General features: G+C 42.8%; 1 protein-coding gene across 1 annotated transcript in view; it reads left to right on the top strand.

The window, feature by feature from the left end:
• Positions 1 to 18,519, top strand: part of LOC103183862 (disintegrin and metalloproteinase domain-containing protein 11) — a 42,665-nt gene extending 24,146 nt beyond the window's left edge. Inside the window, exons 11-26 of the mRNA XM_042343443.1 lie at positions 296 to 462; positions 1,566 to 1,650; positions 2,732 to 2,822; positions 4,566 to 4,617; positions 4,715 to 4,814; positions 5,228 to 5,299; positions 5,920 to 6,012; positions 6,333 to 6,413; positions 7,077 to 7,127; positions 7,603 to 7,666; positions 8,092 to 8,191; positions 8,863 to 8,982; positions 9,975 to 10,143; positions 11,281 to 11,398; positions 16,542 to 16,559; positions 18,112 to 18,519. Coding sequence (XP_042199377.1) covers positions 296 to 462; positions 1,566 to 1,650; positions 2,732 to 2,822; positions 4,566 to 4,617; positions 4,715 to 4,814; positions 5,228 to 5,299; positions 5,920 to 6,012; positions 6,333 to 6,413; positions 7,077 to 7,127; positions 7,603 to 7,666; positions 8,092 to 8,191; positions 8,863 to 8,982; positions 9,975 to 10,143; positions 11,281 to 11,398; positions 16,542 to 16,559; positions 18,112 to 18,266 — 1,536 coding nt within the window. The 3' untranslated portion in view covers positions 18,267 to 18,519. The remainder of the gene's footprint in view (positions 1 to 295; positions 463 to 1,565; positions 1,651 to 2,731; positions 2,823 to 4,565; positions 4,618 to 4,714; positions 4,815 to 5,227; positions 5,300 to 5,919; positions 6,013 to 6,332; positions 6,414 to 7,076; positions 7,128 to 7,602; positions 7,667 to 8,091; positions 8,192 to 8,862; positions 8,983 to 9,974; positions 10,144 to 11,280; positions 11,399 to 16,541; positions 16,560 to 18,111) is intronic.
• Positions 18,520 to 24,484: the final 5,965 nt, after the last annotated feature.

Below are 24,484 nucleotides of genomic sequence, written 5' to 3'. Positions count from 1 at the left end.
AGTTTTTTGGCACACCACACACTGGATGCCAATTGGAAAAAGATTCCTACTTCCTGCCACTTGTTAATCAGCTATTCTAAAAGATATATATATAATAAGAATTTGGCCATTTAATCAACCGCTGAATCTGAAAAGGAATAATAATTAGAATAAGACGCCTCAAACGAGCAGGTCTCGGTGACAGGTCTCGGATCGCTTTCGTCGCTCTTGTGCTTTGTATATTCGGGGCAGAATTCTGCTGGAAGGAAAAACACATCTGACGTCTTGCTGTTTTTTTTGTCTCCCTCTGCATCAGATTTACAAGGAGCAGCTGAACACGAGGATTGTGCTGGTCGCTATGGAAACGTGGGCATCCAGAAACAAAATTGATATTGACGAGGACCCGCTGGTAACGCTGAAGGAATTCATGAAATACAGACGCAACTCGATCAGAGACCACAGTGACGCCATTCACCTTCTGTCGTAAGTCTGGCTCGCGCCCGGTCCGATTGCGGTTCACGAACATTGTTAATAATAATAATAATAATAATAATCCTTGCATTTGATATAGCGCTTTTCACGTCGGGAGGACGTCCCAAAGCGCTTCACAGAATAGACTGTAAAGTGAATTGACTGTATATTTGTGGGCGAACGCGGCAGCCAATTGCGCACAGCAATGTCCCACAAACAGTCGTAGATTGAAAATGACCAATTTATTATTGTTTTTTGTTTTGGAGGGATTATTATTAGGCTCTGTGTGGAGTAAGGAAACTTGCCCAAGGTTTCGCCCTCTGCCTGGGATTGAACTCAGATCTCTCGCTTGCAAAGCGAGAGCTCTAACCACTGAGCTACAGGACTCCACGATTGTTGCCTTGGAACCGTTGCTCCCTCTGACATACCTGTCTCTGGCAATCAGACACCACGCCCCAGCTGATCCCCAGCGCTGGTCTCATTAGTCCTGGTCCCGAGCCAGACAAGACTGCACTAATCCAGATCACTGCTTCTATCCTGGGTGTGGTATCTTCACGCCACATATCAAGTTCCACACACTTGCCTGCGCACTCGCACGCATGCACACTCACTCGCACACTCACATACATACACACACACTCTCACACACATTCACACACATACACATGGACATGCATACACAGACTCGCGCACACACATATACACCACATGCACATACATACACGCGCACATACACACCACAAGTGCACACCACATGCACAATTAAATTCGTCGTTCACCTCCCAGCACCATGAGTGAAACATAGATGGCCTCCCACGGTGTCCCATGCGATATTGTTGAAGTTAGTGAGGTATAGTTAATGGAGGTTAATTAGGTAGCAGTAATCCTTTTACAGTGTGGTCCCAGTGAAGCTAACACAAATGTCAATGATGTGAGAGTCGATGTGTTTATTTCTCGATCGTGGCCAATCCAAGGAAACAGCTTCTGGTAATTCGAGATGTGAAATCGTGTCGTCTCAATGAAGAGGGAAAGTGTTTGACAAGTGTTTGATCATCGTGCATTGTCTAGCGTGAATTGCTCTGTTAACTCTGATGCCCTGACTCTTTTGTCCACAGGGGCAACACGTTTAAGAGCAGCCACAGCGCAACGGCATTCATTGGTGGGATCTGCACTCTGTCTAAGGGAGGAGGTGTCAATGAGGTTTGTTAATTAAATCTTCTCGGCCTCTTCCATCCCCTGACCTTCTTGCTCCCCTTGCATTTCAAGAAACACCCTACTCTGCCCTGCGAGCTTTTCCGGGGGTAATAATCCTTCCAAAAAAACCTGTTTGTGGGCAATTGGCTGCCGCGTTTCGCCCACAAAATATGCAGTCAATTCACTTTACAGTATATGTTGTGAAGCACATCGAGACGTCTCGAAGATGTGATAAGGCGCTGTATCAAATGCAAGGCATATATCATTTATATCAAATGCAAGGATTCTTATTATACTCTCACTTCAATGTTTTTTGGCTTCGGTTGCTACTTCACAAAAGGCGATAGACGTAAAGAAAAGATCAACATTTTTAAGAGCAAATAGATGTCACTCTTAAAAACTGTCAATTCAGTTTAGAGATTCACGTTTGTGAGCAAAGAGTTGGACAACATAGCCGAATGTATCTTATCTCCGTCGCCCTTGTGTCCTGTTACAGTTGATTGCAACCAGCCTTGGGCACCTAGAAAATCACATTGTACAGAGTTTACTGAGTTGCTGGCTGCTTTGCAGTGTGCATGTCGCTTATTTGACTTTCAATACACAGTCAATCCACTTCACAATATATTCCGTGAAAGCTTTGAGACGCCTCAATGACATGATAGGAACATAGGAGCAGGAGGAGGTCATTCAGCCCCTCGAGCCTGTTCTGCCATTCTATTAGATGGCTAGTATAGTATGTCAACTCCCATTAATAATCCCTTCAAAATAAACCCCCAAAAATTGTTTGGTCCCTCAATCCATGACTGTTGTGGGACGCTGCTGTGCACAATTGGCTGCCGCGTTTCGCCCACAAAGTGCACAGTCACTCCACTTTATGGCGTATCCTGTGAAGCGCTTTGGGACGTATTGAAAGACGTGATAAGGCGCTGTATCAAATGCAAGGATTATTATTATTAATTACCTGCCTTTGCCCCACATCCCATGATAAGGTGCTATATCAAATGCAGAGATAATTATTATAGGTGTGGAGCTTTGTTTCTGATCTGTGTATTAAGGCTGCTGCTGTTTTCCTGCTTTTCTTTCCCAGTACGGGAATGTTGGAGCGATGGCTGTCACACTAGGGCAGAGCCTGGGACAGAACCTGGGGATGATGTGGAATAAACCAAACGTCGGACCGGGTGAGTTGGTCTCAACGTGCACCTTGAGGACGATTTCCGTGCGGAATATGCAGCAAATAGTTGATATGGAACATGAAACATGTGATCTGGGAAGGGAAAGCTTGCAATTCAAATGCAAGAGAAAACCTTGAGGTTGTTTACCTCGGGTCAGCTTTGGTTTGAATCTTGTGTGTTATAAAGGTGAAGAAGGTTTGTTTCCGTGGACCAAAGCTGCTCCATACTGGCTGGAGACCTTCTTCCACTTGCCGCTAGATCGTGGACGGAAGGTTGCCCATCCTTGAGAGCGGCCATCAGCCCTTAATTGCTGTGAGGAGCTCCCAAGACGCCAGACAGTCAGGGATTTGGACACGAGCTGGGGGTTGGGATCAGGAGGCAGAGAGGGTGGGGGTTGGAGGGCAACCGAAGGCTCGGTCGACGAAGAGGGTTTTGAGACGCGCCTTAAAGAGGGCAAGGGGAGGGAGCAGAGGCAAAGGGAATGTAGGATGGAGTTCCAGAGGGTGGGGGGCAGATGGCGGGACAGGCCGGGCGGGGGACATGGAGCAGGTCGGAGCCCGCTGAGCAGAGAGAGCAGACACAATCCACTTGCACTTTACACAGCATTAAGGATTACGATGCAGATTAAAGGCTCTATTGCCACCAAGTGGTGACTGTTAATGGTTGCCAATTCTAAGCTGTGGAAGCACTTTGTACAGTAAAGACAGCATTAAAAGTCATCCCATCTGAAGCTGTGTGGCTGCCATAAGCTGTACTGCTTGTGTAGTTTACTCTATGACAATGTCCTAGTGTACGTAATGGAAGGGGAGAACTTTACCTGTGCTCCGCTATTTAAAACCTTGCATTTTTGTTTTTTAATAATAATAATAATTCTTGCATTTGATATAGCGCTTTTCACGTCGGAAGGACATCCCAAAGCGCTTCACGGAACACACTGTAAAGTGAATTGACTGTATATTTGTGGGCGAACGCGGCAGCCAATTGCGCACAGCAATGTCCCACAAACAGTTGTGGATTGAAAATGACCAATTTATTATTGTTTTTGGTTTTGGAGGGATTATTATTAGGCTCTGTGTGGAGGAAGGAAACTTGGCCAAGGTTTCACCCTCTGCCGGGAATTGAACTCAGGTCTCTCACTTGCAAAGCGAGTGCTCTAACCACTGAGCTACAGAATTTAGGGTTAAATTAAATTAAGATTCAGCCACTTTGATGAGTCGAAGAGAAATGGACAATAAATCCAATTTTACATCTGAATAAACATAGTTTTGGACTACATAAATGCAAGTTATTGCTATCGTTGCTAAACATTCCCACCCACTCTGCGTTAACAGTCCTTTGCTGATGTCAATCTCTGACAGCAATCTCACTATTCTCTGAATAAAGACGTCTTTTCGTTTCACTGCTAACAGGTTCAGCTCTAATGTTTACCTGATCACAATCTTTGTGAAGTAGAACTAGCCCGAATTGCAGTCACTTACCTGTTGGCCTATCAGTCTATGCTCTGGTGCTTCACCTCGATTGCCCCACCATTGTCGGGCGGGCCTTCAGCCTCTCTGCCCCCACCCTCTAGAACCCCATCCCACAGTCCTTGCCTCCGCTTCGCCCCCTCCCTTGCCTCCTTCAAGACCCATCTCAAGACCCTCCTCTACGACCATACCTTGGGACATCCTCCTGACGTGAAGGCACTAGACAAGTGTAATTGGATGTTGTTGGTGTACCACAAATAACTTTTCTGGTTTCCTCTCCAAGGTGAGTGTCGGTGTCCTGATGTCTGGCTTGGGTGTATAATGGAAGACACTGGGTAAGATTGTTTCGCATGAAAGATAAATGGGCTTGGTCCCCTTTAGATGTGACCCTTGCTTGTTTGTCATTAACATTGGTGTTATCTATGGTTCTAGGTATTATCTACCCCAGAAATTTTCCAGATGTAGCCTGAGCGAATATGCCCACTTCCTGCAAGCTGGGGGTGGCATTTGTCTATTCAATAAGCCCTCCAAGGTGAGGACATTAAACGTCTGGGTGGGAAAGGTGAAGTGTGACACACACCATTCGACAATGGGGCATAACTTCGCGGGAGATGTCAGAGCCTGGAAATTAGGGCCATGTTCCTCTTTACATCCAATTAGCACATTAGGTACTATATAGAGTTGAGGGGATGTGGTGGTGGGGAGAGGGGCAGGAGGGAGAATTGAAGAAGTCACATGCGCAGCCAGTCTTGTTATCACTCAACCTCATTTATCACTGATGTGATAATTAGGATGTCACATACTGCAATTTGACCCTATTAACAACTCCATACTTCATCCGACAGCTGCTTATTTGAGGGGGGGGCGCGGGGGTAAAGCATATCAGACTTGAATCAGGTGATTTAGGCGAGACTTAAAAATGACATCGCTCCCTAATTTCCACAGCTTTTTGACCCTCCGGAGTGTGGGAACGGATTTGTGGAAACGGGAGAGGAGTGCGACTGTGGCAACATCGCTGTAAGTACATTTACTATCTGCGGATTTTAAGTAGTAATAATAATCCTTGCGTTTAATATAGCGCCTCATGGTGCTGTTGAAAAAAGAGACACACAGAGTTTTTAAGTAAAACTGAGAAGATCCTCTTATTATTAAATCTATTGATGCATAATTTACAATAAGGGATAAATAATACTAATAATAATCCTTGCATTTGATATTACGCCTTATCATGTCTTTAAAACGTCTCAAAGCACTTCACAGAATACACTGTAAAGTGAATTGACTGTATATTTAAATATATTTTATATTTTAATCAGCAGTAAACTTGTATAGACCCAGGAAGAATATGAAACCTGGCGGTGTAAGTGAGGTCTCATGTGGTTTTAGGAAGGCGATTTATAGCAAAGCTGTCACAAATCTAATCTCGGTTTAATCTGTTATGGAGAAAATGTTTCAATGGGCGACTGTTTTACATCCCCAGTGCTGTGGTGTAGAACAGGGCTATGCTGTAGAGGATGCCAAGTAAGAGCACTTCGCTGGGTTTTAAGGGTTCCGAGACGCTGCCCTACGCAAAGGGCGCAACATAAGCGCAAGTTGTTGCTGTTGTGCCTCTGAAAGGTTGGTCTCGTTTTGTGCAGGAGTGCATCCAGCCAGGGAACGACTGCTGCAAAAAATGCACCCTGACCCACAGCGCAATGTGTAGCGCTGGGCTGTGCTGTAGAGGCTGTCAGGTAAGTGCACGAGGTTTGGTATCGTTCGTCTCAAGCCACATGATGACGCGTTGATCTGAGTCTGTCGTTTAACCATAAAACACAAGCCCGATTACTGAGCCACTCAGGACCACAATACTGATGGTCAACCTGACTCAAAGGAGCAGAGATATTTTCCCACTCGGCTCCTGTTAACCCTCTAAGCCAGAGGCTGGTTAAGCAACATGAAGTGAAGCTTCATCACAGATGCGCAACAGCAAAGCTATGAAAACTGAATCGGTTGAACCCCCAGGGGATCTCGGTCCTAATCTCTCTGTGTGAAACGCGGGCTTTCCTTCCAGTACGAGCCTCGAGGGACAGTTTGCAGACACTCAGTGAATGAATGTGACATCGCAGAGACCTGCACTGGGGACTCTAGCCAGGTAGGGCAGAGCTCAGCTTCCCGATACGTTCTTATCTGCGGAGGTTAAATGCTTGTTTGGAAGTAGAGTGTTGACTGAAAAGGATATTAATAAATGTTCCTGAAAATGGCTTTACTTCAGCACAACAAGGATCATTCAGTGGTACTTTTTTTTTCCATATTATGATTATATTATTATATTATTATCAGCACATTTCGTCTTATGCAAACAAGCAAAAGGATATTCCGCAAACAATTATTCACAAGCAAAAGCCACTGGAGCACATTTAGACTCATTAAACGTGACTTGAGGACGTGTAAAGAGGGTTAGGGGAAAGGGGATTAGGAGCAAGTGATGAAATTACTAGTGTTTACAAAGGTGGTAAATTCCAGGCAAAACCTTCCTTCCGTCAAATTTGTGTGTCCTGCTTATCCTCGGGAGAAAGGGAATCCCAATGACCAACTCCCACAAACCACCGGTCAAGTTGTGCTCTTAAATCAACGACAACATATGTAGTGGGGAGGGGGGAGGGGGCCGTAAGCACAGTCGAAGAGGAAAGTTTTCAGGCGGGACTTGAAAGAGGGGAGGGGGCAAGGCGGAGGGATTGAGGGAGAGTGCACCAGAGTTGCTCTTAAATCATGGTGAAACATGGCAACTTGTATCCTGTCTCTCTCTGCCCTGCAGTGCCCTTGGAACGTTCACAAGCTGAATGGATATGCGTGCGACAACGAACAGGTGATTTCCCATAAACTTTCCTTTTCTTTTTCTTTCAAGCGATGAAATTAATCAACGGAGCGATTGCCACAGCTGGGACCTGTGAGGGATCGTGCAGAATCGGTCTGGCCAAAGCAGTTGTTTTTTTCCTGCGGGCCTCAAAGAGAATCGGCTTCCCTCAGACCGGATTTTCAGGAATTTTCTCGCAATTCTGCACGATGGTAAACATCGAGGCAAACCAGTTTTACAGGCAGGATGTCAGGTTATGCTGCCTTATCGCTTCAAAGAAGGAAAACTTTGGTCACTCGATCCACAGCTGTCTGTGTGGGACGCTGCTGTGCGCAATTGGCTGCCGTGTTTCACTCACAAAATACACAGTCAATCCACTTTACAATACAATATGTTCTGCGAAGCGCTTTGAGACGTCTCAAGGATTATTATTATTATTATTGTTATTTATTGTGCTGTAATTGAGCTGCCCTTTTCCTGTTTGTAGGGTCGCTGTTACAATGGAGGATGCAAAACCAGAGATAGACAGTGCAGTTATACCTGGGGACACAGTAAGTACGGTCACATTAACTGGTTGTTGGATCTCATTACAATTCACGCCTGCTATAGTGAATGGCCCTTTCAAAGATCCAGCACGGACACGATGGACACAATGACTTCTTCTGTGCTGTGGGATGTTTGCGTTCAGACTCAAATTGTTCCTTCGCAGAAATTGTAATCCCAAGGTTGTCGCAGACCTTAAAACCAATTGCGTTCAATTTCAGCTTCCAAATTACGACTGAGTTTAAGGCCGTTTGGCGCAATACCTTGGCGGGGAAAGAGAGAGGTACGAGAGAGGGAACGGGAGTGAGAAAGAGGGGTTGATGCCACGACTGTACAAACAAACGTGTAAAACTGTCTGTGCAAGCTGGAGATGAAAGCAATGCTCGTGAGGGAGACTTCAAAGATTGAAGCAGAACGTTTGGTGTCTTTCAAGGCTCTGCGGATCGATTCTGTTACGAGAAGCTGAATGTTGAAGGGACTGAAAAAGGAAACTGCGGGAAAGACGGACAGAGTTGGCTTCAGTGCCCCAAGCAGTGAGTGACACCTCAAACTCCCCCGATCATACACAAACCAGACCCTGGGCACAAGCAGAACCATCCAGTTGTTAAACAAGACAAATCTTTGGAGTGGTGTGGTTTTGTCCGTGCGTCAATAAACAACTTGGCCTTGACGTCCTTCGGATGAGACGTTAAACCGAGGCCCTGTCTGCCTGTTCAGGTGGGCGTTAAAGATCCCGCGGCGCTGTTCAAAACAGAGACGGGAGTGTCTCTCTCTCTCCCCCGGTGTCCTGGCCAACAATCCCCCAAATAAAATTAGTTATTCACTCCCTGGCTGGTTGTGGGACATTACTCTGCGCAAATTGGCTGCTGCGTTCACCACACTTTACAGTATTATCCTGTAAAGTGTTCTGGGAAGAGCTCCTGATCCGAAAGCCACCAGACCAGATGTAAGGAGTGTTGTTATAAACAGAGCAAAGTACTGATCCACTTCTTCTGCTCGACAACACTTTACTGCTGGAAGTGAAAGTTATTTTTATATCCAGTTCCATTAAAAAGGACAAATGAATGCAATAATTACATTGTATACAAATGTTGTCTGCCACCGGGTGTTTACCAGCTGTCTTCATCTTCTTTAAAGCTTAAAATGTTTACTTGCCGGTTATCTTAAGAGCGCAGTAACTGTGAATTTCTCCCGGTTCCCACAGGGACGTTCTCTGCGGTTACCTTTTGTGTTCCAATATCACTCAGTCACCAAAGCACGGGGAGCTGAGTGGAGAAGTCACCAGCATGGTTTTATATCATCAAAACAAGTACATGGACTGCAGGTAAAGTAGGGCTGAAACAATCAGAGTCCAGTTAGAATCCAGAGCAAATGATCGGTAGCACTGCTGCCGCTCGGTCAGAAGGTTGTGTGTTCAAGCCCCATTTCGGGACTTTGATCTCACAGTCCAGGCCATTGGGTTGTCGGACGTGCTTGTCCTTTGGGTCAGATTTTAAGCCCAGGTCCCGTCAGGTGGATGTCAAAGAACCCATGTCACTGTTCAAAAAGGGATACAATCACTGGTGATAATATTGCATGACCACACTTTGTGTGTGTGCGCGTGCGTGTATGCTTTCGTGCGTGTGCGTTCGCGTGTCTGTGCGCGCGTGTGTGTCTCTATACCTTTCTATTGCAACCAGAAGGAGAAACCAGTGTTATGTGATGTGTCATTAAATAGGGCCGGCCTTTTTGACTTTGCTATTCCGGTCAGACCTTCCTCTACGACCGTGGCTTCAGTTTCTTCCCAACCCCACCTCCCTTGCCCTCCACCCCTCTTGGCTCCAGCCCGCAGTTTGGGTCCAAACTCTTGACTGTCCAGCGCCTTGGGACTCCCTCCCATTATTGTTGTTTTCCATCCTGATGCTTTCAAGGGGATTACAGTGTGATCTCGAGCTCTGTAGCTCAGTGGTTAGAGCCCTCTCCTTGCAAGCGAGAGGAGCTGGGTTTGATTCCCGGGCAGGGCGTAACATTGGGCAAGTTTCCTTACTCCACACGCCTCTGTTTACCCAGCAGTTGGTAGGAACCCGGTTGTAAGTCGATTGGCGGATCGCTTTTCCGGAATATTAATCCCTTCAAAAAAATAAATAATTTGGTCACTCAATCGATGACTGTTTGTGGGACGCTGCTGTGCGCAACTGACTGCCGCGTTTCGCCCACAAAATATGCAGTCAATTGACTTTACAGTCAAATGAAGCGCTTTGAGACGTCTGGAAAATGTGATAAGGCGCTATATCAAATGCAAGGATTATTATTATTATTACTATGCACTGTTTGCAGGGGAGGCCATGTGCTGCTGGATGATGGCACTGACCTGGGTTATGTGGAGGACGGCACTCTGTGTGGACCTAACATGATGTGCCTTGACCACAAATGTCTCCCAATGCAAGCCTTCAACCTGAGCTCCTGCCCTCACAGTGCAAGTGGCGATATCTGCTTTGACCATGGAGTGAGTTACCTGAGATATTTAACTAGCGGAATTCCTGGTGTAGACTGTATCTTTGTTTGCGAGTGGTGGAAGTTTCCACGGAACCATAGAAATGCCATCTCTCCTTCAACCTCTGCCCACTTTGTTCCTTTCCATCTAGTCCATGTGCCTTAAATTTGGCCACGTCTCTTTATCCGTGTCACCTTATCGAATGTCTTCATCAAATCTAAATAAACCCATCTACTACGGTGTTCCTTTTAAGTTCCCGTTACAATCCCGAGCCTGGTATCTCATCAATTTCATCTTTTCTAAACATTGCACAACCATATCCCTTATCAATGACCCTAATTCAGACGTAACGTCGATGATGTCTCTATCTCGTGGAGTGGGATGTAGGGTGAAAAAAACAAATCATTAGAAACGAGAATCTCACAGAGTAATAGAGCCTGGGTCCGATTCTAAACCTGACGAGAATGAATTGGAATAAACTGCCTTAAAAGGGGCGGGTTATGCTTCTCAAAAGAAGACAGACAATTCACACGGATTGTAAATGGAAGATAAAAGTTTTCAAATTGTTTTGGCCCCAAAAATACACAGTCACTCCACTTTACAATATATTCTGTGAAGCGCTGTGAGACGTCTCAACGACTTGAAAAGGCACTACTCTCAAATGCAAGGATTGTTAAACGCTTGTAGTTCTTTTTGCAACGGACTGAAAAATGCAAGCGGTTTGCGTGATCAGCTTTCGAACCTCATTGTAATTCTGTGGGACTTTCACCGGTATCTTGAGGGAGGTTGAGAGGCTGTGGATGTTGGATCCATTCAAATTTTTAAGACAGAGGTGGATAATATTTGTTAGGTCATGGTAGTAATAATAATAATAATCCTTGCATTTTATATAGCGCCTTAACACGTCTTCGAGACGTCTCAAAACGCTTCACAGGATACACTGTAAAATATATGTTTTGTGGGCGAAAGGGTATCGAGAGATATTGGGAGAAATTGGGGGCAAAGGCGGGTCATTGGACTTGAGGTACAGATCAGCCATGATCTTATAGAATGGCGGAACAGGCTCGAGGAACTGAATGGCCTCCTCCTGTTCCTACGTTCCTACAGACAGAATTGTTAACGTCAGTCTATGCTTGTCCTTGCCCTCAGGTCTGCAGTAATGAGGTGAAATGCATATGTTTCCGTGATTGGACTGGGAAGGACTGCAGCGTATTTGACCCAATCCCGGACCCAACTCTGATGTGGAACATGGAGCCACAGTACAAGGGTTTGTCTGCATCAGTGATACCGGTCTCATACTTATATTATAATAAGATTCCAAACATTTCTCAGTGTCTTAAATAGAAAAGATTGTGTGCAAACAGAACTGGAAAAAAATGTAATTGAGTCTTTAATGTGGAAACCTTTTTACTGCAGTTGTTGATGTGAAGAACTGTTGGTCTGTAGATTCTGATGTATTATACTGTAGACCCTAATATGTTTGATTTAATCGATTACTTAATCATTTAAGTTAATTTAGTCAATTAGCTAATTAATCGTTACCTTTGGATAGCTGATTTTTTTTGACTGGCTTGTCCTTCCATTTGTAAATTCTGCACAAGTGAATTCAGGTTTTTTTTGTTGTTTGGGATCAAATTATATTCCAGTTAGAAAAGTAAATTTCTATCAACTTTCATCCCCTCTGTGAACTTATCAGAAGAGAGAAATCACTTTACTGACATGATTCTGCATCTGGACGCCAAATAATGATTGACGTCGAACTCCAATTTATGGGAATTGTTTTTATTTTTAAAACTCGCGAGAGATGTAGTTAGATGTAGGTTTTTTTTTGCTTGTTTGGTAATTTCGTGTTGACAGCCTTTGTGGAAGATCACAGTAAAGCGATTGTATTTTTTTGCAGAACCCACTTCCCCAGCCCAACCCTTCTCCCCATCCCACCTCCCATCTTTCCCTCACCTGCCTTTCCCCTCAACCCCCACCACTCCCCTCACACCCGTCTTGCTCTCACTCGCCCTCCCTACCTCTCCTCCCTCACCTCCCACATTGATTCCAAGTCGAACAATGATCTCAAATTAAACCAAGTGCAACTTCTTCCCCTCCCCTTTTTGTTTTTTCTCAGTATTTTCTCACCCCTTAATATTATTTCCTTCAAGTTCTAACGGTTAAGAAATTAAACTCAACACGGTTAAAGGTTATGCATTATTTTCTGAAAAGTTGTTAAAAATTCAGGTGGTCCAATTGTTTGCGTGTGAAAGCATTCACGGTGTTTGTTTCTGCCCTCAGTTAAGCTCCCTGCCGTCTCCAGGACAAAATAAAATTTTAAAAAATTGATTAATCTTTACGGAAAATGTTTAAGAGGAAGATCCGATGTGGATTGAACCGGTACCTGGTTCTCATTTGGATTGATTCAAACCTGGAGTCACTTAAAGTGCAGGTTCTGAGAAACCTGTTGGATATTAAATGGCCTCAATTGTTGATTGGGTACAGTGCGAAATCCACTTGGATAGAAACTCAAACCATTGAAACTAACCATCTGCATAAATGCAAACGCCATCCATCAGTACCCAATCTACTAGACTAGACTAGACTAAACTAGACTACACTAGACTAGCCTTGGTCATTTTTTTCTAAATCCATGCTATAACTATCATTAAAAACCTGAACGATTTTGCCTCTTTCTCCACAGTCTTCGTAACCACAAAATAATTTGGTGACAAAATAGGAAATGCAAACATCCGGGCCTACAGTAAGCAATGCAATGCATCGAGATGCAACAGAAATGTTTTGCAGATGGCCTTGAGAAACTTGTGTCATGATTCTGACGTGTGTTCCCATGGTTTCGTTTCCTCCCTCTTCCCCCTCCTCCCTTCCCCCTCCCCCCTCTGTCACAGGTCCTAGTGGCACCAATATCATTATAGGGTCCATCGCAGGTGCCATTTTAGTGGGTGCCATTGTCCTTGGGGGGACTGGATGGGGCTTTAAGTAAGCAATAAGCATGCCTCTTTTCGAATGCTTCTTACTTTACTCCATTCAGAAGTTAATAACTCAAATGCTTCTGTGCTAAGATTCTGCAGTAGTTAAAAATGTGTTGTATATGGAATTGGGAAGCAAAATAGTGCAACATTTTAATCCTTGCCCCTCCTCCCCACACCCCTCCTTCTCCCCTCCTCTCTCCGTCCCAAGCTGAAGAGTTCCTCCTGTGTGCAAGAACCTAAATTAACCCCCACCCCATTCAAGTCATAATCTCTGCAGAATCAACAGTCAAAAACCGGACAATATTAGCTTCATTCTTCCAATGAACAGTGATTTATAATCCACTTGCAGATACATATCTCAGAATATTGGCTTGTTCCAAGCAGGTGATGAGCTTCTGAATATGTTTATTAAGCTTCATTAAGATTTTCCCTTTTAAATTGTCTTTTCACCCCCAGTGCGATGATGAGTTGATTTTGAAAATGTTCCTTTTTGCAAACAGTAAGAACAAAAGTGTAGGTTTTGTGCAAATCGTCGTGAAATAACCAGGGAGTTTGAGCGGAAGTAGTTTCAGGGAAAACTTTTGAAGAATCTCCAACCAGTCCCACACCCCCGCTCTTACCCTATAGCCCTGCAAATATTAATTAAGCACTAGAATTGGACAGTGATTTCTCGTCCGATTACTTTAAGTGCGATTCTCTGTGATATCAAAGCAAAGTGCACTAACATCTTCAAAAGTCTCCTTTTGTGTCACTTAACAATACGTGAATCTAACGGCATTTTGGCCATGGACTTTGTGGTCAGTAAATAATGTGAAAAATTTTGAGCAGTGAAAGCAGGAGGAATTCTGCCCTTGGGAAGGGGTGACACTAGATAATGACTATGTGCCTTTTCTGGACCCTTAAAAAAAACGAATCTGCTTGTAATGCTTTGTGTCTGCAGCAGAATTTTAGCCTTTGTTTTTAGCGGAAATCAGCCTTGCATGAAACGAAGTCACTGCTTTTCACATTTGTTTAAATGTGAACGTCTGAGAATTACTAACGCGACTGACGTACACCATTGTGCTAGCCAAATGTTGATGAGCCTGAGCGAGTATGTAACAACAATAATAATCCTTGCATTTGATATAGCGCCTTATCACGTCTTCGAGACGTCTCAAAGCGCTTCACAGAATATACTTTAAAGTGAATTTGACTGTATATTTTGTGGGCGAAACGGTGCAGCCAATTACACATAGCAGCGTCCCACAAACAGTCGTGGATTGAAGTGACCGATTTTTTATTATTATTATGTAGCAAATCTTTCGAGAATGGGGTTTGTTTCAATCTCAGCAAGGCATGTGTTTCTTTATGTGTGTGTGTGTGTGTGTGGAGAAGTTAAATGAATCATATCCAGTTCATGCAAGGTTTGTTTCATGTGCTTGAAGTGGTAACATCTGTATAATGGCCATCATTATCAAAAAGACTTGATCTTTTGACAGCCTTAAACAACTAACCAACCAACCTAACTCTGTATATCAGAATGCTAATCAATCCGTCTCCAATCACAGACTTTCTGCGATATCAGCAATCGAGACGCTGTAATTGTGATGTTTCCGAAATGTCTAACATGGGAATATTAATAATAATAATAATCCTTGCATTTGATATAGCACCTTATCACGACTCAAAGCACTTCACACTGTAAAGTGAATTAACTGTATATTTTGTGGGTGAAAGGCGACAGCCAATTACACACATAGCGTCCCGTAAACAGTCGTGGATTGAATGTCTCCATTCTTAAAGGACAAAATGGGAAAAATCAAACCCTAATTTTAAGACAATTTTAAAATGGTTTGTTCGCAAATAAAATCCTCTGGCCAGGGTTTTGTTGTGAAGGAATGTAGGTTAGAGCCTCGCAATTTTCCCAGGATGCGCAGGTTTTGGAATGTAATCATAGTACAAAGTGGTCCTCATGCAGAGTGCTGGGTTGCAAAGAATCAAGTGCAGTAAATTGTATCTGAAAGAATGCAGTACTTGCCACCATTATTCAAACGTGCACAATTCTGGCACATCATTCTCATTATTTAGATGTCTTGATCCAAACACAACCGGTGTCTAAACCGAGATTTCCTGCCAACTTGGTTCCATGTTTGTTTGGATTCCCTTCTGCTTTGAATGCAATTGCCTGTCAGACGTCACTAGATTGTGTTGTCATCTCAATCAGGCACCAGAGACGTAGATCTCTAATATTGGCCCCAATAGATAATAATAATAGTCCTTGAGTTTGATAGAGCGTCTTATTGAGATGTCTCAAAGCGTTCACAAGATAGACTGTAAAGTGGAGTTACTGTGTATTTACACGTCGGCTGTGCAATCTGCTATGATGGACCTTCTATAATATGTTTACACCAGCCACAAATAAGCACTGGTCTTAAAGCAATCAACAATGACAACATTTACAAAGTGAACTGACGGTCGTGTAACTCTTTCTCCACTGAAAGAGATCCAATTCAGCTTTTTATGGTAATAACATTGGCCACAAAAAAAAGCTTGTTGGATTTCGCTAGGATTTTAAGGCGGATTGCGTTATTTTACTCTCCAAATAGCGCCGTTAGCTCTCCGAGAGTTGAGGCAGATTTTCTGATGGTGCAGAAAGACGCCGAGGTGCTTAAAGTGGGACTGCAGCAAAGTCGGTTCAATAGTTGCTGCAGGAACAGTCCGAACAGCAGAAATGGAAAAAAAACCTGCATGTTATTTTCTGTTGCTCTCTGCACGACTTTGATCTCCCTCGCATTGGTCTTGATTTAAGCATGAGCCAAGTGTAACCAATAAGCTCAAGCCTTCTCCTAAATACGTGGGATACCAAGAATTTGAATACTTAAGCATGTTTCTATTCACATGTGCTATAAAAATGTATAGATTGGAAACATTTTGTCCCAATCTATGACAGTATGGAGTTTATTTGGAGGACACCTTTGAAATCCTCCTGACCTGAAAGGCAGCAGATATCTCCGCAATATGTAGCCCAGTATATTATCAGATCAGTTTTAAAGGTAAACTCCATTTTTATTGGGAATCGTGGATAGGACTTTGGTTTGTACTCCCACAAAACAGCTTTGCACCTTCAGCCACACATCCCCCTCTTTTGTTTTTTTTTTACATCTCCATCGTCTTTTGAAGTGACATTTATATAGGCCGTTGACACTTAAAAAATAAGTTTTTCCCAGAGCCTACGATGCTGTTAGTACAAACAGCTCCCTGTGTAGCTGGTGTGAGGCCAGGATTTGCTTTACTCCATACTGTCAATTAGACAAAGCTTTGGTTGCATGGTGTCAATCGCTGTTGTCTTGTCCGTCGTCTTTTGCTGTTGCTGTGTTTCTACAAAGTGTCAGAAACTAATGTGTTTTTTTTTCTCCCCCCACTTGTTTCTTTTCTTCTTCTCTTCACTTTGCAAAGGAACATCCGACGAGGAAGGTACGCTGCCACTGGCAGGGGAGCCTATTAACGGCTCGCTTAACATTCTGCCTGCACCTCCCATATTGTCAGCTTTGCATTGCCTCTCATCTCCCCCATCCTCATCAACGTAACTGTTCCTGGTCATATGAGCTGTGACAGTGGCAGGGGTTAATACTGTTTGATGGTAGAATATTATTTTGTGTAAACCTCTCCTCCTCGCCCCATCCCCCCCAGGGACAATCTTCTGTCAGGAAGAGCATCAGTCTTCCTCTTGGACGTAAATCGCTTTTATGTTATTCAAACTTACGAGCTGAATTTTTCTAAACATCCACCGGCAAAACAAAACTGGTTTTTTTTGCAATCGAAGCATTTGGTTCGATTGTTTTCTTGTGTTTAATTTCACATTGTTATTTGTTCGATGAAAAACTAATGTAAAAAAAAATTAAAATTAAAGTTGTTTGGGGATTATTCTGCTCTGTGCATCCCAACTGGTGACTATGTGGATGCAGGAAAAATATGTAGGAAAAAGAGGCTCTGGGAAATAATTTGTGTTCGTAATTTGCTTTCACAATTGGGTACTTCGAAGTTACAATCCTTTTCCAGCTGTTTCTAAGCAGAACAGCTCTTAAGTAACGCAAGACAGAGAAGCACATTAACTCATTTGCTTCCTTTTAGATATTTTTGGTAAATGTAAAATGATTATTTCTTTAAATTTGTATACAGGGATAGAATAATAGAATCATAGAATCTTACAGCGCAGAAGGAGGCCATTCAGTCCATCATGCCTGTGCCGGCTCTTTTGAAAGAGCTACCAACTTGTCCCACTCTCCGCTCTTATCCCGCCCATAGCCCTACAAAGTTTCCTTTTCAAGTACCTATCCAATTCCCTTTTGAAACCTACTATCCCATCTGCTTCCACCACCCTTTCAGGCGGTGCATTCCAGACCGTAACAACTCAGAGCAGAACTTTGAAGAAGTTCATCTAATGAAGTAAAATCACATAAACCCAGGTATCCTACCCTAATGATTAATTTCTTCCCAGGAAGAAGTTGCTCATCAGAGATTTCCAGATGACAGTTGCATTATTAACTCGCTAACCTGTGACATTCCATGGACTCAAGCATTTACCCGCAATGTTCATTGCTTTTCATTTTAGCATGAGGCTTCAGCAACTAACCCAAGTTTGTGTGTTTTGTTTTTAACAGCTTCATTGCTTATATTTTGGGCTTCTGATTTCCGGTGGGTGTGTAGTGGGGCGGGTATTTTATCGGTTAAACCTGGAAATCAGAAGCCCTGGTTAATTTGAGGAGATTATAGTCATATATATATTAGAGTTCAGTTTCAATGTGGTTCTGCATTTAAACTACATTTCTTTTGTTCAGCTGTCACCAAACCAGGAAAGTTCAGAGTCGCATGTGAATCTTGTTCGCTCGATATTAATTTTCAGCAGCGAATGCCTGGCACAATATTTTGTTCCATTTCCACCTTTAGGCAAAAGTTTACATTGCTGTATTCTGTGGCCGTTTAACACTGCGTCTCTGTGACACACCCACTAACTGCTGTGTTACAGATCTGGAGGATCTTAAAATATTCTTCACCCGTAGAATGCACACAGCTCCCTTCAATAACACTGATGTCTTCCGGGTGCTCAAGGAGCCAGGATTTTTTTGCTATCTTGCTATCTCAGTGGAACACACCTCGGTAATTTCTGGAAGAGCCCAGTGATTGCCGGGAAATAAAGGAGAGTCGAATTGGTGGTTCCAAAAAACACAAAGCTTTCACGAAGAAAAACACCGCAACTTGTAGTGATGCCCTTTATAGCTGCTATTTGTGTATTTACTCCTTTGTCTGTAACAGCTGTAGTGAGTTATACCACGCGGCAGAATTAGCACACAAGCAGGGTTTTGGGGGGATGGGGGAAAAGGTCTTTTGATCCGACTGTGAACACTTATGCTGCAAATATATTTATATATAGATATATATATGTGTGTGTGTGTCAAGTTTGGGTTTAGGAAATAGTCTGGGTTTCAAACAAAAAGAATCCTTGTGGCAGTTACTCATACGTAGAATAGAATCAACCATGACAGTAAGTAAGAGCAAGTATGCAAGTGTGTGCATGTGTGTTGGGTGGGTGGTCAGGGGTGTGAGATAGCAAAGTGGATTAGACATTGGTTGTTCCTCTGTGGGAGGTTGGGTTTGAAAGCGATTCAAGTTGCTGGAGTGAAATTCTCCACAAGTTATGGGGAGGGAGGGAGAGGCAAGGGGTTGACAGCACAAAACTGCTTTTAATTGGGAAACATTACCACTAAATTATCAATCTCACTCAGAGAGGTCAGAGGATTGGTGTTGCAGAAATTGGAGTTGAGGTACAGATCAGCCATGATCTAATTAGAATGGCGGAACATTCCTACGTTCCTAGTTAAAACAAATGCCTTACTGATTGCGGGGAAAGGGTGGGGGAATGATGGGGGGGCTTTTGAAGTTGTGGATGCAGGCACATAGTTGGGACAGAATAGAGGGAGTTTTATTTTGCATTGAACTTCTTGTTAGCAAACGTTTGATCCAAATAAGGGAAACTCATTCATATCTCAGCACCAACATCCTGAACCTGATAAGCAGATACAGGAGCAGCAGGCAGAGGGAGTGCAACGTTTCAAGACTCTCCTCTTTGACCGTGCCTTCGGTCACCCTCCCACCCTCCACCCCTCCTGATCCCAACCCCCAGCTCGGGTCCGGATTCATGGCTGTCCAGCGTCTCCTGACGTGAAAGGCGCTGTATAAATGTAATTTGTTGTCGTCGTTGGGATAGCTCCAGCGTGCCCTGTGTTACAAAGGGGAGCAATTCACCTGCCCAGTCTCGGGGGAATGGTAGTTCAGGGCGATCCAGGGAAGAGAAAGGAGGAAAGTTTTTAAATGTTTGGAAAGAAAATGTTCTCTTCAGTCAGTCAGTCCCTGTTAGTTAAAACCTTATACTCTCAGACTCACGACTGCCAGCTCATTTGGGACCAATAAAGTACAGTGGTTCTGATCAGACATTCATCATATTGAAGTTTCAGACTCCTAATGAAGCTTCACCCAGGACCAAAGATATTCTTTATAATAAAAGATTTTTTTAAAATACAGTATAAAATGAACTTTTACCGTTTGAAATGAAATAGTAATCAAATGTTAACTGATACCCACCAGGGAACCTTCCCAAAATTGCCTCTTCTCATTCCTCAGAACATCACCTTTTTTTTCAATGAAAGACGTAATTCCCGAATACTTCCCATAAAGTGAACAATGTGGTAATACTGTGCGATAGGAGTTTCCCGTGTGGGAGAGAACAATGAATCATCCGTTATTCGGGGTTAACGTTGACGACAATCAACTCATTCCCATTCCTCAGCACAACCACAGTAAAACCCTGTTGTAACGCAGGTTCAATTGTAATGCAGTTGGAACATTGTGCTTAAACAATCCCCAACATGTGTCTTAGAAAGTTGGCTGGGCCCTGTTGGTGCTCAAGCGCTCTGGGACGCTATCCTGCATGTGGGGGGTGGGGGGGTTTAAAGGCAAGTTGTTGTTGCATTGTGCTTGAATTCACAATGTGCTTGGTACCTCTTCATGTGTTGTCGCCCTTCAAAACGATGGAGCACATGAGATCATCACCTGATGTGTGTGTCGGCCGAATGTGGAGGTGTTGACTGGCGATTGTTAGAAAGGCCGGTTGGGACTTTGTTTTGCCCCCAAATCATGTTATAACGGGCATTTTACTGTGTGATCGCCAGGTGATTTGCTCTCAAGAATCTCCCCCTTTGCTGCTCAATGTCTACTTGCTGCGATGTGTCTCAGCCTTTGTGCGGAAGGGCTTTGGTCACAGTAGTATCACTAGCCTGGGTAGCCAGAGGCAGTCAGAGGATAATTGCACACCACATTATTTCATTCTGCCTTGAATCACGAGAATAGGTTTCTTTTCCTCACCTCCGGAGTGTTAATGACGTTTGCCCATCCAGATCTGTCACTGGTTACATTAAAATCGCTCTACTCTGTTGTGTTTTCATTGTTTCTTCTTTAATTCAAGCTGTTGTGTGAAGAAATTAAAACTGCACGCAGAGTGGGGCTATTTCAGTGTTACTGCACTACTCTTCTGCCCATGTTTTGTTCATCCAAAAAAATGTAAGGTAGAAAAAATTAAACAATTGCATTTGCTGATTCCCCATCTTACATCCTCTGCGGTCTTTAATAATAAAAGTGCAGATAAATCCGAACAATCCAGTGTTACAAATTATTCATATTCTCTAGGGAAATTAAAAACAATCGCTTACTCTTTCTGTCATTGTTCCACATTGAGTGCTTTCATTTTCTTAAGAATTTCCCTCCTTTTTCCCCACAGTGCAGGGTAAGAGATTTTAACTTTAATAATAGGCCACAGGTGCTCTTTCGTTTGTTAGCTCAAAACGTTAAGATTTATTTGTGGGGAAATTCAAACAGAATTAGCAAAACCGCACTCTGTGTCTACGAGACTGATTTTGTGGAACAATCCGCTGAAAGAAATCCACTGAACAGAGCAAGTTGGGAATGGGTACTCAAGGGTATAGATACATTAGGAGCAAATGGAGATGGACAGCCGATCCATAAGATTGCCGATAATGTTTCTGTGCTGCTAGGGCTGGGGACCTTAGGGAGGTTGTTTGTGAAGAGAAGGAAGCCTGAGGAAGGGTTGAATCAAAGATGAAGGGATGGACAGGTTAGATGTTTTGATTGATTGGGAATTAGAGGGTATCTGTGCATACCTTTCCTCCACAGATTACCAAGTGTGTGTGTGTGTGGAGGGTTAGTGTGGGGTGATTGGTGATATCCTGACATGAAAGGCACTAAACAAATGTAATTTGCTGTTGTGTTGTGGTCCAGTTGGCATGACTTGTGGAAGAAATAGGCTTCATAGTCCAAATAGCCTTTTTTTCTCTCCTTTTAACATGGACGGACGTCCTGAGATTCAGACCCGTAATTAAAGATTTGTTTTTATGATAGGTCGAGAAAAACAGTAAAGGTGCTTAGACCCGGATCTGTGCATAACAGGGACAGTTCTACCAGTGCTCAGTAAACACATCAACTCACGTTTGTTAATCAAATCTGCATCTCACTAGGTTTGACTGTAAAAGTGTTTAATTGGTGTTTTCCTTTGAGAGGCAAATTGTAGCCCATATCTATGAGAAACTTAACGGTATTCAACTAGGAGATTAAATGCATTAACCTTTGTCACATTATAGTGTGGTTCTATTTGAACAGCTGATTATATCTGACGGTTTATACATCTTATTAGATTAACTATTTCAATGCTGTAACAAAAAACCTGTCCTTTCTATGTAAGCTTATCATTTTTGCTATGTATAATGCCACCTGTTACCTAAAATAATCACAGTAAATCTTTAACCCTTTATCATTTTGTAGCCTTTCAGCACTAACCAATTTTTCAACACTTAAAAACAAATTAATGGTCTCATCGATATATTTGCCCCGTTTGAGAAAACACAATATGGATCAACTATTTAACTTATCCTTCCTGCTGTTTCTAGAAAACAAAACTACATTCCATATTCCATTTATTAACGTTAGTGTTCTTGCTAATGTTTGTTTCTTTTTGGCTTTTTTAAAAAAGGAGGGAAATCATTTTGTAAATTGAATGATCAAAAGATTTCAACAGGTGACACTTGCTTCATCCAACCAAAGGCAGAGGAAAGTCAGCCTCAGCTACAAGTACCTCTTCTCAGGTGTTTCCTGAGTAAATTGGAAAGTTTCTCCGATTACTGTATTTGATTAAGTGCTTTGAGACACTACCCGGAGTGAAGGGCACAATATAAATGCAAGTTGTTGTTATTGTTTTGCTGCTTTCTTGATGGTGGGTCCTAAAATGCCTGAATTGGTAACGTAAACCACTGATGTTAATCCCTGGAAATAACTGAGCAGGGTGTGTGAAACTAACAAGATCATTTGTTTCATTTAACATACTGACAACTCTCTTTGACTTAACGGCTGGGGATAGGTAAGAAATCCGAGGTTTGTAATTATATAAGTATCTCGTATTGGGCAAACAACATTTCGTGACCAAACTATTGTAATTGCTTGAAGTATATGGCAGTAGACTGTTGTTGTAGTTAATTGCATTTAACCTGGTTGCAAAAGATCAGGCGCCTGGTAACAAATATTCTCCAAATATTGTGCTGAAAACTGCAGCAGAAAGGTTCAGAGAATTAATGTTTCTCTCTTTGTTTAACCTCCACCCACATGAAACATTAGCATCCCATCAAAACAGTACTGTGGCTTAGAGGCTGTGTTGCTTCATGTAGCTATTGTGATTCTCCCTTCAGCCATTGCTCCATATAGGAGTCCTTTCTCTCTCGCGCTCTCTTATCATCAGCATCATATGGTCACTAAACCCAAGTGAAAAGTTCTTCAAATGCCATTCGTTTGACTTTCTACATACTCATATTCTCTTCCAATAGTATTTTGGGCTCATAGCTCTTTTTAAATATTCTTTATTTTAAAAAATATCTCCGGCCTGCACAGCAATAATACTAACAGCACAGACTGAATCATAGGTACATTTAATGCTATTATTCCAACAAAGAGCACCCTTGACAACTGTGAGTTGGGTGGTTGAGGGCCTGTCTTCACTTCCAAGTCTCATTGGAGCGCTAATGTGCCTCATTGACTCAGCTTGTATATCTGTTGCTGCTGCTTTTGCAGAGGTTAGGGGCAGGGCAGGACTGTGGAGTTTTGGACCAAATAACTGGTGAACCCAGACTGGCGGAGGAAAACCTGAGGCTCAGAGTTGTCGCAACAGAGTGTCTAACGCTCTGTCATGTGAACAATTATATTCTGTTAATAGCTCCTGTCTCAAAGCTTCCATTTCACAGCTCGCTGCTGCAAGAACCTGATTATCACGCCACGATTTCTTGCCATTTGGTTGTGGGTTGGCCCCCGTAAAATCCTGGACCTTAAAACGCTCAATGCTTAATGGTGTAAATGTACTCTACAATCGCACTATTTATTCTTCTTCCCTAATCTCAGCCCGTTTTCTCAAATTGTGCCACTTGGCAACCCCAAACTTCCTAATCTATCAAGTTCCTTGTTTTTAGTGGACTGTTGCAGTATTTGCAAATTGCCTGAGTTTGGTGTTGCCAATAAACTTAGATAAGTTGGTTCCTTATTCCAAACGATTTGTGAATATAAATACACTATTAACGTATAGAAATAGCATAGACATCAGGTCACCATTACCATGGCAGGCCCAGGAAGTTACTGGCCTGTTTATCCCCTAATTATTCTGCAAAGTTGTTTTTATTTGATGGTTGAACAGATCTGAAAGTATTATGTTATTAATTTTCTTCCTCTGCCTTCCAGTGTTCTCCACGTGCTTTTGCAATGCTTTGTTTAGTCTTAACAGCCACAGATGAGGTAGAGCTGCCCTCAACAGCAGAATTAAACAGTCTGAATGTAGAGCGTCTCGCAACGTTTTTGTTTTAAGTAACAGATGGTGTGTTTTAATAATGATATAACAATGTTAAATAATCGCTTTGGGGTCAAAATGTAATAACTATTTATTACCTCAAACAATATTTTTGGGGAAAAGTAGTCACTAGTTATTACTGGTCTCCTTTATTTTATTAAGTCTACAAAATGTGTTTGTACCTGAACAAATCAGAACGTGTTAGATTGTGTAATGTAAGTATGGTCTTCCTCTTTCTTTGAGCAACAAAGATCCCACCCTTCTGCTTCTCCTGGAGCCGGGAAATGATCTGTTGTGTAGGTATCTGTATTGATGCTCTGACCAACCTGGTTTCTCTACCGCTGTTTGAGGTTGCAACACCAGAAAGAAGCCTTATACCCAGTGGGGATTTCGGAAATTATACACATGCAGTTTCTTAAAGTCTTAACGTTCAGACCGTTGTCTTAAAATA

The sequence above is a fragment of the Callorhinchus milii genome, unplaced genomic scaffold (assembly GCF_018977255.1).
Source record: "Callorhinchus milii isolate IMCB2004 unplaced genomic scaffold, IMCB_Cmil_1.0 Scaffold23, whole genome shotgun sequence".
In the NCBI taxonomy this organism is placed as follows: domain Eukaryota; kingdom Metazoa; phylum Chordata; class Chondrichthyes; order Chimaeriformes; family Callorhinchidae; genus Callorhinchus; species Callorhinchus milii.
The sequence above is the reverse complement of the archived record's forward strand: the minus strand, read 5'-3'. Positions and strand labels throughout refer to the sequence as shown.